At 36.9% G+C, this 13,898-nt stretch overlaps 1 protein-coding gene across 4 annotated transcripts in view; it reads right to left on the bottom strand.

Annotated features, from left to right (window-relative positions):
* Nucleotides 1–68: 68 nt before the first annotated feature.
* NR1H4 (nuclear receptor subfamily 1 group H member 4) overlaps nucleotides 69–13,898 on the bottom strand; it is a 36,342-nt gene continuing 22,512 nt past the window's right edge. For all 4 annotated transcript variants that reach the window (XM_064419841.1, XM_064419842.1, XM_064419844.1 and 1 more), the window contains 6 exons: nucleotides 13,208–13,341; nucleotides 12,588–12,686; nucleotides 11,933–12,032; nucleotides 10,836–10,982; nucleotides 1,970–2,083; nucleotides 69–905 (listed from right to left, as the gene is read on the bottom strand). In XM_064419841.1, the coding sequence (XP_064275911.1) occupies nucleotides 667–905; nucleotides 1,970–2,083; nucleotides 10,836–10,982; nucleotides 11,933–12,032; nucleotides 12,588–12,686; nucleotides 13,208–13,341 (833 nt within the window). In that variant the 3' untranslated portion in view covers nucleotides 69–666. The remainder of the gene's footprint in view (nucleotides 906–1,969; nucleotides 2,084–10,835; nucleotides 10,983–11,932; nucleotides 12,033–12,587; nucleotides 12,687–13,207; nucleotides 13,342–13,898) is intronic.

Here is a 13,898-nt window from a genome sequence, read left to right as displayed (position 1 = left end):
ACCAGCAATCAAAGTAATAAAGTAAAATAACCTGTGACACACTTTCACAAAGTAAAGATACTCTATAATTTTTACTTCGAAATAATAATGCAATTCAAGTTACATGTTATATAATTAAAACTGTTTTTGTGTGTATGTGGTTTTCCTCCATTACATAATTTTTCATCTTGTGAAGAAATAACATCTTGCACACCTTAACGTGAACACATTTCAGAGTTGAACAGCAAATGACTATGACATTAACCATTTCAGCATTTATTACTGTAACTATCTGGAATATATTCTTTGTCAGAGGTAAAGAACAAAAAAACACTGCAATGAAAAATTATGAATGGAAACTTGCATTTCCCCATTTCTTTACAGAGGAACAGTTACTGCAATCAGCTTAATTGCAGCAGGAATTAATTGGGTTCCTCTGAAGAGCTGGTGGGCTCTTTCTGGTTAGAGGATATAAATACAGAAAAAGTTATACTCACGTGTGAGGATCTGACAGCTATACAATATTCTGTGTCTAGTGAACAAAATGACTTTTATGAATCCATGGCATGTTTCTATAAAAATGCAGTAAAGAAAACATCATGCACCGTGGGAACTTCTTTATGAAAATAAGTGCTATGTGGTCCTTTAAAAAGATATTTCTCCTAAAATAAAATAAAGAAGTATCCATCACTGCACATCCCAGATCTCACAGAGAAGAGGTGTGAATTTGTGATCATTCACTCTCCATGACATCAGCATCTCTGCGTGATGATGGTTAAATGTCCGTAATTCTGTGAGACGGCCCAGGAGACATGCAAAGTGTTGAGGGTTATCTGGGTGGTGAAGCTTGCAGACTTTTTGTAGGATATCCAGCAGAGGTTCTTGAAGCCTTTCCACAGAATCTCTGTCCTTTATGTATTGTCGATCTGATTATGGTTTTAAAGAGAAGAAGTGATTAGCAAATATATGCTCTTATACATTGCAAATATTTACACTGATAAGTTAATATAAAAATGTTCAAATATTTACACTGGGCACTGATGTTCATACTATACAAAGAATATTTATTTCAAATTAATATGAAATAAAGTGTTTAATGCTGTGTTTTTGCTTGAAGGGTTTTCATGTAACCTTCTCACTTCTAGCTAGAGAAAACTTTTAACCTTCTCAAAAACTGAAGTGTTTTAACTCTGCAAAGTTGCACTGGAGTTCTACCATCATCTCTCCATGTGATTCTGCACCAGAGTATGTCATGCGATGCATTGCAAAAACTAAGCAATAGTTTTTGGAGGTGTAGTACTCCTGGGGAATTTAGCCAGAAGACAGGAGTGTAAAAGCAGGTCACCAGGGTGAAATCAAGCATCTTCATCCTCAGATTAAATTTCCTTGTTAGAAATATTTGTATTTTTATTTTGTTCATATGGAAACATGTGTTTGGATACTTGGATTAGGAGAAGAAGAGAAGGATGGGATTTTTGGTGTAAAAAAAATGTCCTGAGACATACTTACTCAAAGAGTGATGGAAATGCTTCACCTTCCCATCTTTCATGAAACCTGGTTTGGAGATCTCCCAATAAAGTCTGAAGACTTTCATTGCCATACTCTAAGTTATTCTAAGTTATAGCATTTCCCAATTTCCCTTTAAAATATGTGGCATTCCACAGTGGTTAGTGGTGATGTGCATTTAGCCACATCCGGGGTTTTCTGAAGGAAGAAGCCTGTTTTGCTAAGCAGTGAAGAGATACCCGTAATTTTTAAAAGCATGTTATTTAAGCAGTTTCTTCCTTGTATTCAAAACCAAATGGTGCAGCAGGACATTTGGAGTTTGTATTTCTGTGCTTGTTTTCTGGTTTAACAACTGAATAAACAGAATGAGCATGCACATTCACTTGCTCCATGTGGAATGTAAGTTTTTACAAATCTCACGTCTGCTCCTCATGCTTTCTTTCCAGAACCACTAATATTTAATTCCGGATGAGAAGGAAGTTACCTGGAGACAGGATAACTATGGCTGTGAGCAGTGCATATTCTTCCGGTGTCATCTTCAGCTCTCCAATGCTTTTATAGAAATTAAACATGGGAGTTATGAATTCATCTGAGATACCTGTGAGAATGAAAAAAATAGTTATAGTATGTCTTAATTATTGAAGCACTCTGGTTTCTTGCTACACAGCAATTATTTCATATTTCATATTCACTGTCTTGGTGGGAGAAATCTACTACAGAAATCATGATGCAAGACAATTAGTTACAAAAGCATATCCTTGTTTTCCAGAGCAAACTAGACACAGGCAAACACTGGCAATTTCTTTTTGCGTGGTTTCAAAGTCTTTTTTTCAAACAATTCATTTCACTCTGCAGTCCATCTGGCTCTTCAGGACAAGTCTCACAGGTGGTTTCCTTGTCTGCTGATAGTCCTCTTTGTGAAGCAGACCCTGTGTTTCCTGTCTCTGCATTAGTTATGTGGAAACCTCTCAGGGTGTATGGTTTAATTCCAGCCCAACTCTACAGCAAACTGCCTTGGGCAGTTGCTTCAGTTGTCTCCATAAAGACACTTAATTACTCCTTTTATGTAGCCTGAAACTTTCGTTAGGTCTAGGATTACCTGTAGTCCAAGATCAACTTGCTTGCAACTACTTCTACCTTAAAGCATAAAACAATGTGTTATAAAATACAGAGCCAAAAATAGCTAAACTCCAGGCCTATTTAAGAATAGGGTCATGTGATTCTCTCACCATCAGCAGAAGCCTTTGGGGTTTCCAAACTAAGGCATGTCAATGGGACTTCTTCTTGCTGACTTTGTCATCAGGTCACAATGTTCTTAGTTAGCCTTAAATTACAGATGTACTCCATCCTGCTCTTTGGTGTAAAAGAGAAGTTCTGTGATATCAAAATTATTCCTCTTTTAAATGATATGTGAGTCACTCAGAGCAGACACGAAACTATTGACAGCAGCTGCTTGCAGCTCTGAAGCAGTGTAGACATCCAAATCAGTGGTTCTGCAGCAAGAACCTTTTGGCCTTCCTTGGCTGAAAGGATGGAAACCTCCTTGGTTCCCACAGATGAGGGCCGTAGGATCTCTTGTAGATTTAATCTTAATTTTGAGCTGTTCTAGGAGAAATCTTTATAACTTAACTTCCTTTGGAAACCATGTGAATTAATGCAGGTTTGAGTGTTGTGTACAACACCAAGCTGAAATCCAGATTAGTGAGGTTTGGAGTGCCCCCAGTAGGCAAAATTCAAACTGAAACTCAGCATGTGGAACTTAAAGAAAGGAAACATGAAGTCACTTGACTCAAGTATGAAACAGTCACATTTTGCTGTGACAGTGAATTTACTTCAAGCAGTGGAATAGTTATTTGTCCCAACAGTGAAGGAATGGTCTTGTAGGGTGTGGTTTATTTCATGGCTGAGTCATGTGTTCAAACACATGACATGGGCAACCTATGTTCACTTCAGTTTACAAGCCACAAATCTTGTTTCCATGATGAGTTCAATACTACTGAGTCTAAGTAAATTAAAGGGATATGTGCGATGTGGGTCAGCTCGTCCTGTAGAAGTTAGTAACACAGCTGGCCCTTCTGACACAGCAAACAATAGTCATAGCATCTAATGTGCTGCCAGGCTTATGTTGTTAGTCATCAGCATTAACTACTTAAAATTTTGAATACCTGTTATTGCTAACTTTTGGGGAACCATCTGTCTCCCTCTTGGGTGGTTTTAAATGCCAAGGTTCCTTATAATATGTAAGTAGCACATATGTACAGAACAACAAAGTTTTAAAGTTTGCATGAAAGTAGAAAAAATAAAAGCTAAAAGTTGGGCCCTAAAGCAGAGCAAAAGAATTCCTTTCATGGAAATGAGCAGCTCAGCAACAACATAAGAAAAGTCTAAGACAAAGTTGATATTTTTAGAAGTCTCTGTGCAAGGTATTGTGCCGCTGGGCACAATCATCTTGACAGGAAACAAGAAATGGTAGGAAGTGGGCTGTGACTGACTCCCATTATTTGTTTCTCATATTCATAATTTGAAGGGGTTTTCTCTTTTTTCTTTTGAAGGTCAGGCTAGCTTTCATCTGGATTAATTTATTGCTTTTGGTGACCCCACACTCCTCAAATCCTATTGTCTATATAGCAGAAGTAGGATGAAAATGGTGCTGGAAAACAGGATATGGAAAAGCTAGTGAGGACCTAAATTCACGTTCTCACTGCTCCAAACAATGTCTGTGAAACAATCCCTGCCCAGAGAGCTTCTAATCTAATATTAACTATGGAAGGGTGAAGCAAAACAAGAGTATAGATGTGAAAGCAAATGAAATTACTGCAGAGAACTCTTCATTAGTGTACTGCAAACAGAGAAATAAAACAAAACCATAGAGATGAAAGGCAATTATAAAGGAATGTTTGAGCAATGCAAGTGATTTACCACTTTTCCTAGGGAGAATAGAACTTCAAAATCTTTAACTGATATATGTCACAAGACAATTAGGAAAAAAATCCGTGAAAAATAAGCAGTTTTGGAACTAGGATAATAGAATATTTTCTCTTAGCAGTTTTGCTGTCATCCCACTTATGCTGGAGTTTCCCTGCTATTACTTCATCATCTTGCATGCACGTTACACAAATTGCTTTTCTGTCACAAGAGGGGGCTGTTTTCTAATGTGATTGTAAACGCTTCGGTTTGGATTTAATAAGCTCCAACAGAAAGAAAAAAAAAAAAAACATCCAGGAAACACAGGAAACAGATGTTTATAGTTCTTACTTTTTTTTTTTTTCCTAGCTACTGTATGAGATGTTGCCACTTCAGATTATCAGAACAAGAATTAAAGGTGATTTGGTGCTTGTTACTGGAAAGGCTAGAAAAGAAGTGTTACATGATTTTCCCAAAGTCATTACTACAAGTTATAGCTCAAAAGTGAAAAAAAAAAAAAAATCAAATAAATGAAATTATATTTCTGGCCTCACTGAGAACAGAAAAGTTAGTTCTGCCTTACCTTCTATATTTAGATCAGATGAGAGCCCTGCACAGTGCTGTCAGGCAGGCAGAGCTTCCTGGTCACTGATAATGATGCCTCCTTCCTAACTTTCTTCAAAAAGGTTTCAAAAACCTTGTTTTATGCAGCATTATGGCAGTAAGAACATGCTTATCCTTCATATGTCATTGGGCATCTTTCTGTGTACACAAATTTGGCTCACCCAACTCAGCCACCTGCAGAAGATGCTGCAGATTGTTTGATTATTTTGTTATGTTCATGCCTGTCTGGCTGTAAACCCAAGCGTGGTCAGTGGGAAATACAAGCTTTTCTGAGTGCAGCTTTGCAGCATCAAACTAGAGCAGATTTAAACACATGAACATTATTCACTCAACATCCCTGACTTGCACAAGTTCATCCCCCTCTGTAGTTCAAGGCACAGCATTACTTTAGAGCTTGTCTTTTTTAGAGTTTTGTTGCTATGATTACTCTTTAAAAGTAAGATGACTGATACTGATATCATAAGGTTTGCAGTTGCAGGCCATGAATAATTATCTGTTTAACATAATCCTGGAATATGTGTGTTTACTGTGGTATCAGGTCAGTGGTGCCAGCTTTTTGAGACAGCATTCTCTTTTCTATTTTGGCCATTTTGCAAAACTGAATAATTAATCTATTGCAAGAAGAAAGCTTGAGAGTAAATGCTAATTAACAGTAACTAACACTTTGTTATTAATATAGATAGAGATCATTTTTTCTTGATAAACATTGAAACATTAGTGAATATGAAACCAAGGGTATATTAGTAGCTGCTTTATGCAAATAGAATATTCTAATTACTCACAAACTTACATTTTATCTTTCACATTATGCCATCTACCAAAACTGTTTTTCATGCTGCTTATTAGCTCTCCCTTCTGAGCTATTCAAATGCATAAATGGTGCTTTAAACACTAACCAAATTCACTCCTGTGATGCTGAGTGCCAAATCAGGAGAAAATCTAGCCAGGAGAGAAGACACACCAGAGCATGGGCACATTCTTTTCTGTCTCCTGTTACCTTGTAGGGATTAAATGGGATCAACTTAAAAGAGACTTAGCATGTGTTGAGCAGAACTCACAACCAAGTACCAAAACCCCATCATCTTTAAAGCAATCCATAGGACCTCTCTTAAGTCATAATTGCAAGCAAAGAAACCTTAGTTTAAAAAACCAACCAAAATCCCCCCAAAAATGCAAAAAACACAAAAAACCCCAACCAACCAGACAAACAACAACAACAACAACAAAAAAACCCTAAAAAGACCCAAGCCTCTAAGGAAGGTGCAAATGACCTTTCCACACACCCTCCTTTAGCAATGGCCTGCGTGCCTGCAGTCAAGAGAGAAATGTGGTCTAGCGCACAGTAGCAGCATCTGCACTGCCTTGAGCTAGTCTTCATAGGCAGAGTCTGAAAATGATTTTTGGCCTGAAGAAACACACCTATGCAGAAGAAAAGAGATTGGGTTCCTGACATTTGTTTTTGCTTTCGTGGGTATAGATCTATCGTGTAGATATGATTTAAATCATTTTTGGCACTCTAATTGTGCTTCAGGTACCTAGAACTGGATGACTCGGCATGGCAGATTGTGCAGGAACAGTGTGTGAACAGAAAAGCTCTTTTGTATACTTTGCAATTTAGAGGGGTCTAAATTTCTAAATGTTTTGGGCAGTGTGCCAGTTTTGCATTGAGTCACAGGATGATGTGTCTCCTTCCACAAGGATGCACATGACCATTTGGAGACACTTTGGACACGTCAGTGAAGATCATTTTGTTTCTCTGCACACACCCGAGCACAAGGGGGGTTTGAAGTACCACCCTTGCTCAGTACTAATAACCAAATTATAAAAGACAAGGGCAATGGAAGTTATTAGGTATCTATGTTCCAATACCAAACTTTGCTTTTGGTTGCAGGAGCCTCTTATCCAAATCATAGGGAACTTTGTATCCCACATTCAATGGCAAAAGGTGGCCTCTTGCCAACGCTTTGAAAGTGCGGCTATTTCTTTTTTTTTCTTTGGATCTGAGTGTACTTCAGCACCTGTAACCCATCCAGGAAGACAACAGTGTGTTTCACAATGTCAGAGGTCCTGCTGCCAACTTAAAAATCTTCCCTTTCTGTCAATATCAGTATTTTATTTCCCAATACTCAACTTCCTAGAACTGCTCTGTAAAGTGACAAAATAAAAATCTCTATCTTTTCATGACTACTGAAACCTGGTATCTTTAGCAAAACTACAAATCCTGACAGAGAAAAATTTCTGTATCTCAGCTCTGTATTTTAAAAATAGTGTACTGCTCAATAATTGGGAGAATTTGCTTTTGAAATAAGAGAAAACCACCAAGCATTAAATTACTAGAATGTCAGCCTTTTACAGAATGAGTCAATCACAATATGCTATATGCATAGTGAAGCATCAAATAAGATGAGTAAATGGCAACAAATCTCAGTAATATTAAATTTTAAAAGTCTGTATTTCTCATTAAGTCTCAATATTAGGGTGTGTAGGAGAGCATTTCAGTCACAGGAGCACCTAATGCGAGAATTTTCCTAACAGCTTATGGAGAAAGACCATCAGGGCTCCAACAGAGGCAGTCTCTGAGGTGCAGCAGGACTTGAGCAATATGCACAAGCTGAGAAATAAAAATACACCTCATCAGCATGAGAATGAAAATGAATGCTGATAATGCTCAAAGGTCATCACCACCAGATCTCTGACTTCTTTATCAGGCAAAAACCCCCAAACATTCCATACAATCAGACCAGAGAATACATAAATATTAATAGATGAGAGCAGCTTCAAAGCGCACATGGTGGCAGGTGACAGAAGTCTGGACAGCTTGTGACTTTTAGGCAGAATCACCACCACGCTCTCTGATTTTATGGATACAGGCATCAAAGCTTGACAATAGAAATTCTGTGATATTTAGACATTAGTCTATACCTAAAAATATACAGACAGAAATTCTGACTAACAGCAATAATTTATGGCTGCTGGCATGACAATGTTTAGGACCTCACTAGGAGCCATAAATAATCCTGATGCTATTTTTTTCATTTGTTACCTATAAACTTGATTTTCAAACTCCCACTCAGCCAACACTGACTTTCTTCTGATGCTCTCTGTTGTCCTTGTATATTTCAGTTTGCTGCATTTAGCCTTTTTTGGTTTTGTGTTTATTTGTTTGTTTTCCAGCGAGGCACAGGGAGAAAGAGGGGTTTAATCTCTTCTGGCCTTGGACTCTTGTCTCTTGGACCAGTCTATAACATGATAATGGGCAGCTACAGCTTTTAGTAGCATTTGTCCTTTCTGGTTAAGACTGGAAACGATTGTTTACATTTCTACTCTGTCACATTTGGTACAGGCTACTGTGAAACTTAGAGCCCTGGTGTTGAGTTCTATGACATTCAGAGGTGTTAACTGCATAGTATTTAATATCTGCAATATTGAATATTTGTATTATTGAATTTTTGTAATGTTTTATTTTGCTATAATTTATATTACATATTATTGAAATAACATTGAAAGCTCTATGGGTAAACAATGATAACAGAAGAATTTGGATGCCTTTCTATCATTTTGTTTAAACTTTGACACATGAAAATAATGAGGATTTAAACCACAAAAATTAGCTTTTCTGTAGTAGATATTTTAAAACTATTTCAAAGTTTCATTTATTTAAAAGTTAAATAGGTCCAGTAGCAGTAATTAAACTAGAAATGCAAAGATTTACAAGCTGCTTTTTTTATTGTCACAGCCCCATTAAATGCAGCAAAGAAAAATCTTTTAAAGTAGGTTTTAATTTGCACTAAGTAGAGAAATAAAATATATGATTTATTTTATTCTGGCTATTAATAGAAGGAAAAAATGCAGTCAGCAGCAGTAAGCTGGATAATACATTATTCTTTTGTAATACATGGAGGGGGAAGTTCTAACATCAGAATTTCCTCTCATGTCTTTAACTTGATCCTGGCTTGAGGGAAGATGCTTTAGAAAGCTTCTTCCAAGAGCAAGAAGATACACATTTGTATTTATACACACACACAGAGGTTTAAGAAGTTATTGTGTTTCATTTCTTGGGAGTTATTCAACCCAGGTTTTTGGTCTAAGAATTTGCTTTTAATTTACCCTGGAGTTTTTCCCCACAGAAAAAAAAAAAAAAAAAAAAAAAAATTGCAGGAAATATACCACATTTGTTACTTGTCTTGAAATTTCTACACAATTTTTTTTTTAATTGTTCTGCACAAAATGTGGTGGTTTTTTTAATCTGCAACATGACAGGTAAATAATACTAAGGCAGGATACAATGTAGTATTCCAGCCAGTTTTATTATCGTAAAGTCAAGCACAAACTTGTAAAATATAATATTGTATCTCATCTGGATTCAATAGCTGCAGAAAATTAACAGAATATTTTAAAATTGTGACTGAGAAAAATTATTGGTATGACATAAGGGTTTATGCAATGTTCTGGATTAAAGTATTTCTTGCTTTTAGGGTTTTTTTTAATGAACAATTGATACTCTGAACAAAGAAGCTTCATACTCATTGTACAGATTATAGAAGAGAAGCTTTCAGTAATCATGTTGCCATATGGATTCATTTATCCAAAACCTATTTTTATCAAAAATGTGGGTTATAATCCAGTAAAAAAAATCTCTTAATGAAGACATTTGGATCTGTGACAACCCATTACAGTTTCCAGGAAATATATCTGGCCTTCTTGGCATACTTTGCCTGCAGAACCTGGACCAGAAGCTATTCATATCACTCTAGAAGTCACTGTTTCCAGTCCATGAAATAGTACCCTCTTATAATCAATGAAAATGAAAGAAATATGAAAAATTACTAATTATAAATGTGTGCTAAGCCAAAATAAATATATATGTTCAGCTAGTGAATTATTATCAAGTTTTCTGACTCCTTTCCAGTGAATTAAATATGTAAGTATTGGCTTAATTTTGCTTACATCAGTTGTCCTTTCTGAACTGAGTTCAAGCCCATTCCCATGACTAATATTGAGTTACATGTTCTTCTGTCTCCTCTCCTTCTGATCCTTAGAAAGGAAAGTCAGAAGGCAGAATCTAAAGAGAGACTGACTCTCTCATTCAGGATTGTTGATCCCTTTGAATATTAATTGCTAGGTATCTGAAGGTTGGATAAAGCTTGCTGATCAATACAGAAAAAGGCAAAACATTCACTATTGCATTGGTAGAGCACAAAGAATGCATAATAATGTACAACACAACTTCTGCTCTAAGGAACAAACAACATCTACCCCCATTTGGCTTTTCATAATTATTACGATTTATATCTAGAACCAGTTGAATTTATCAGAGGCACTGAGCTTTCAATGGACCTTAAGAAGCAAAAACATACTGAGAACATTCTGTATTTATAATTCTTCTGTGCACTTTGTTCAGTGTGATTCAATTTTACCAGAACAACCCTAAGAATAGGTGCTTGCCTTCAGTCATCTTCAGTAACATCCTAAAATCTTTTTTTTCTTCTTATACAGATTGTCTTTAAAAGCATAATTACCAATACTTTATGTGAACAATTTGAAATGGTAACAGTTCTTCATCATTCTTTCATACTTATCCCTGGAGACATGCACTAAGTTTATTTGATGTAGCATTATTGATACAAGTTGAAATGTACTTGTAAAGAGTCCTTTACCTTATGAACTTTAGACTCAAGGCTCAGTTAGATTTATTCTAGTTAATTTAAAGACCATTCAGATAAATCTATCTCAATGCTACTAAAGAGCTTCCCAAGGGCCAAATAGTGACACAGAAGTGGAATGGTGTGGTTTGGTTTTGCCTCATTGAACAAGATACCTACCACTGTTGCGAATTCTTTCTTCTAGAAGGACAGTGTGTCCCGTGGGAAGTTTCCTGCTGAAGATCTCAGCTGAGCGGAGGAACATGGCTTCTACTGCTGAGCCCTTCAGCAAAGCAATCTGGTCTTCATGATCAAGGGTTTGGAAGCCTGAGGACACATTAGAGACAAATCAGACAGCAAAAGAAACAGTTCCCACTTTTTCTGTCCTGAAATTCCTGCGTGTGAGGTGCCACACATCTGCATAACCTCGATGTTGGTGTCCGTAGGCTTGCTAAGTACTGCAGACATTCCAACCTGGACTTCAGCACATGACACTGATTTGAACCTCCCCAAAGTTTATGAGGATTATACACGTATTTCAGTGTTCATGGTACTTTTTGAGGATAAGCAAAGTGTGGTGTTGTGTAACCAATAGCGAGAATTTTGTCTAACCTGATGCTGCTCCATGGTATCTTCTGTCATGTTTCCACCTGAACTCTCTACACTCCTTTCCCACTGCCATGCTGCTTTCAGTTTCACCATGCTCCTTCCTTATTTAAAGGTGCCTACCACATGCCCAGTGTTCAGTCTTGAGGTAACATGAACTTGAGAGTTTAAAAAATTCTAATAAACTTAGATTTTCAGCACTTGTCCATAACACACCATGCAAGGACCATAGATATTGGTGCCACCAATTAGAGAAAGTTCTTGTGTGCGACTCACAATTCAGTGGGTGTTATAACCTAGAGGCATTGCTAGAAAGGCAGCAAAGGGAATAAAGTAAAGTCTAGCAAGTGATAGTGGTAATTTAGAGGCAGACTATTTGGCACTGCAGCAATATATAAAAATAAAATCTCTACAGACACAATCCTTTCTCTGAGCATTTTCTGTGTCAATAGTTAAAGGGTGCCAAATCAGGTAGTAGCAGAGTTTGGATTGTTCAGTCTACTATTCTTCTGAGCACAAAGCACTTTTTCTTTATACAATATCTAAACAGTGTGTAGAAAGATCAGGCATTTTTAAATAGTCTTTAAAATATACACAAAGCTTTCCAAAAGGCAACAGAAAGGCACCTAAGCTTTGCAATAACAAAATTTTCTCCAACACACTGGATATACCTGGTAGTTTTTTAGTGAATTCCACAAGAACCTGCACGTGACTGGTGGCCATTTCTGTTAAAATCAGAAAATTTCCTTCAGCACTGAATTCTTCGTTCAGCTGTTGAAAATCAAACCAAACAAAGTCGGTTAATTTTCCCTGGCAATTCCTATTTAGGAGCATAAAATACAAGAACTATTAAACTGGACCAGGCAAGAGTTCTGCCAAACACTGTAATTTGTCTCCAATTTGTCAAAACCAAGTATTCTGGAAGACAGCATAAGAAGCAGACAGTATCTTTTACTCTAGAAAATATTTTCAAGATTCAAGGATGGTGTCTTTACAGGAAAGGAAGCTTGACAGCAAGTCACACTCAAATCAGTGCCTACATTGACAAAGGAAAAAACAAAGCTCCAATCAGCAAAGGTTAGATTTGATCACAAGAGTCTTATTCTAGAGTTGAAAGTTTTTTCTTAACATTTAAGTTTCATAAAGATGTGGTCTAATTTTTGACTGAATGGGAGAGATTCTGTCCCACTTTCAGCATGCCTAAAGTGTAAGCCCACAGTTTGCTCTACTAAGTACACCTACTTATGCTGACTATAAATATTTTTTGCCTTGTAATCCTCAGCTTCATTATCAGTGTTTCAAAAATGAATTTATCAGTATACTTACTAGCTTTTTTGACACCTCCTGGGGTATTTGTTGTTTGCTGTATGAATCCATAATATAATCAAGAAGTTTCTGCTGCTCTGGGGTAAGTTCTACCTTCTCCTATACTGGCAAAAAAAAAAAAAAAAGCCCATCATGAAATGCAGTCATAGTAATGATGTAGCATCTCTTGCTTTAGGCAAAAGCTATACATCCATTTTTCACCATTTGGAGACCAGGGAGATAAGAGGTTTGCTTGTCACTGAGGCTTTTACAGAAGTGCACAGAAGACAGGTGTATAATGTTTTTAAACTGCGTAGGTTTGTGTGGTTAATTATCAGAAATAAGGAAATATTTAGCAAATAACTAGGTAAGTTCAAGTTTTAATATCACACTTCAATGTATGTGATATATGTACCATAGAAAAAAATACTGCATAGATCTTACAGATACTTCACAGGGTTTTGACTAAAAATATAAGAACTACATGTACACTCAAGGTATTTCTATTTCCTTGACTTAGTGGAAGCTAAAGTTTTAATCTGGTAGCTCCAGAGGGGTTTCAATACTCTTTATTCACTGTACTAGATGCATTTAACAAAAATCACATCACCAGCAATGAACTATTATAAGAATTCTCTTACCCTATATATTTTAGTTGTAGAAGTTACTTGTTTCACGTCATGGCCTTCGTTGTCTTCACTGACTGTCTGATCTGGGGGCTGCTTCACATTTTTCCGTAGCCTTTTTGACTTGCACTGTATCTCTGTTAAGAGACCTGGGACACAAAATGCAACACAAAGCAATTGGATTTATATATGCCTGAGGCACTGAAGAGGTACATAGACATGCCCATGAATGCCCTTTACACCAAGAGCCCTCTTACCTGTGCAGATCATCTCCTGAACGTGTCATTATCTTTGGGTGTGAGTCTACTGAGACAAGCTAGGCACACACTGTGAGTAGTCCACCCCACATGGAGCTTATCTGCAGAGCAAAACAGCTCGTTCTGCTGACCCAGAATCCACACACTGAGCATGTCAGGGGTCTTGCTTTGGACCAGGTCTAATCTGTTCTTACAGGCAAAAAGCCCATTAGTGTTGGGGATGTACTGGATTGTGCCATTGGTTCAGTTTTATAGAGGAGAAAAGCCTTTCCTGTGCTCCAAGACCTGAACCAAAGTGCAATAAATAGTGACAACTGAAAGACTGTCATTGAAATAATGCTGTTTTGCTCTGATCCAAAACAGTGATGGAGGTGCAGCTGTTCTTACATGAAGGGCATTGGATATTTTCAATAATCCATAAGCAATATTAGGTCTGTTGTGCAGAATCT

The sequence above is a fragment of the Passer domesticus genome, chromosome 5 (assembly GCF_036417665.1).
Source record: "Passer domesticus isolate bPasDom1 chromosome 5, bPasDom1.hap1, whole genome shotgun sequence".
NCBI classification, from domain to species: domain Eukaryota; kingdom Metazoa; phylum Chordata; class Aves; order Passeriformes; family Passeridae; genus Passer; species Passer domesticus.
This window is presented reverse-complemented; position numbering and strand designations above follow the sequence as displayed.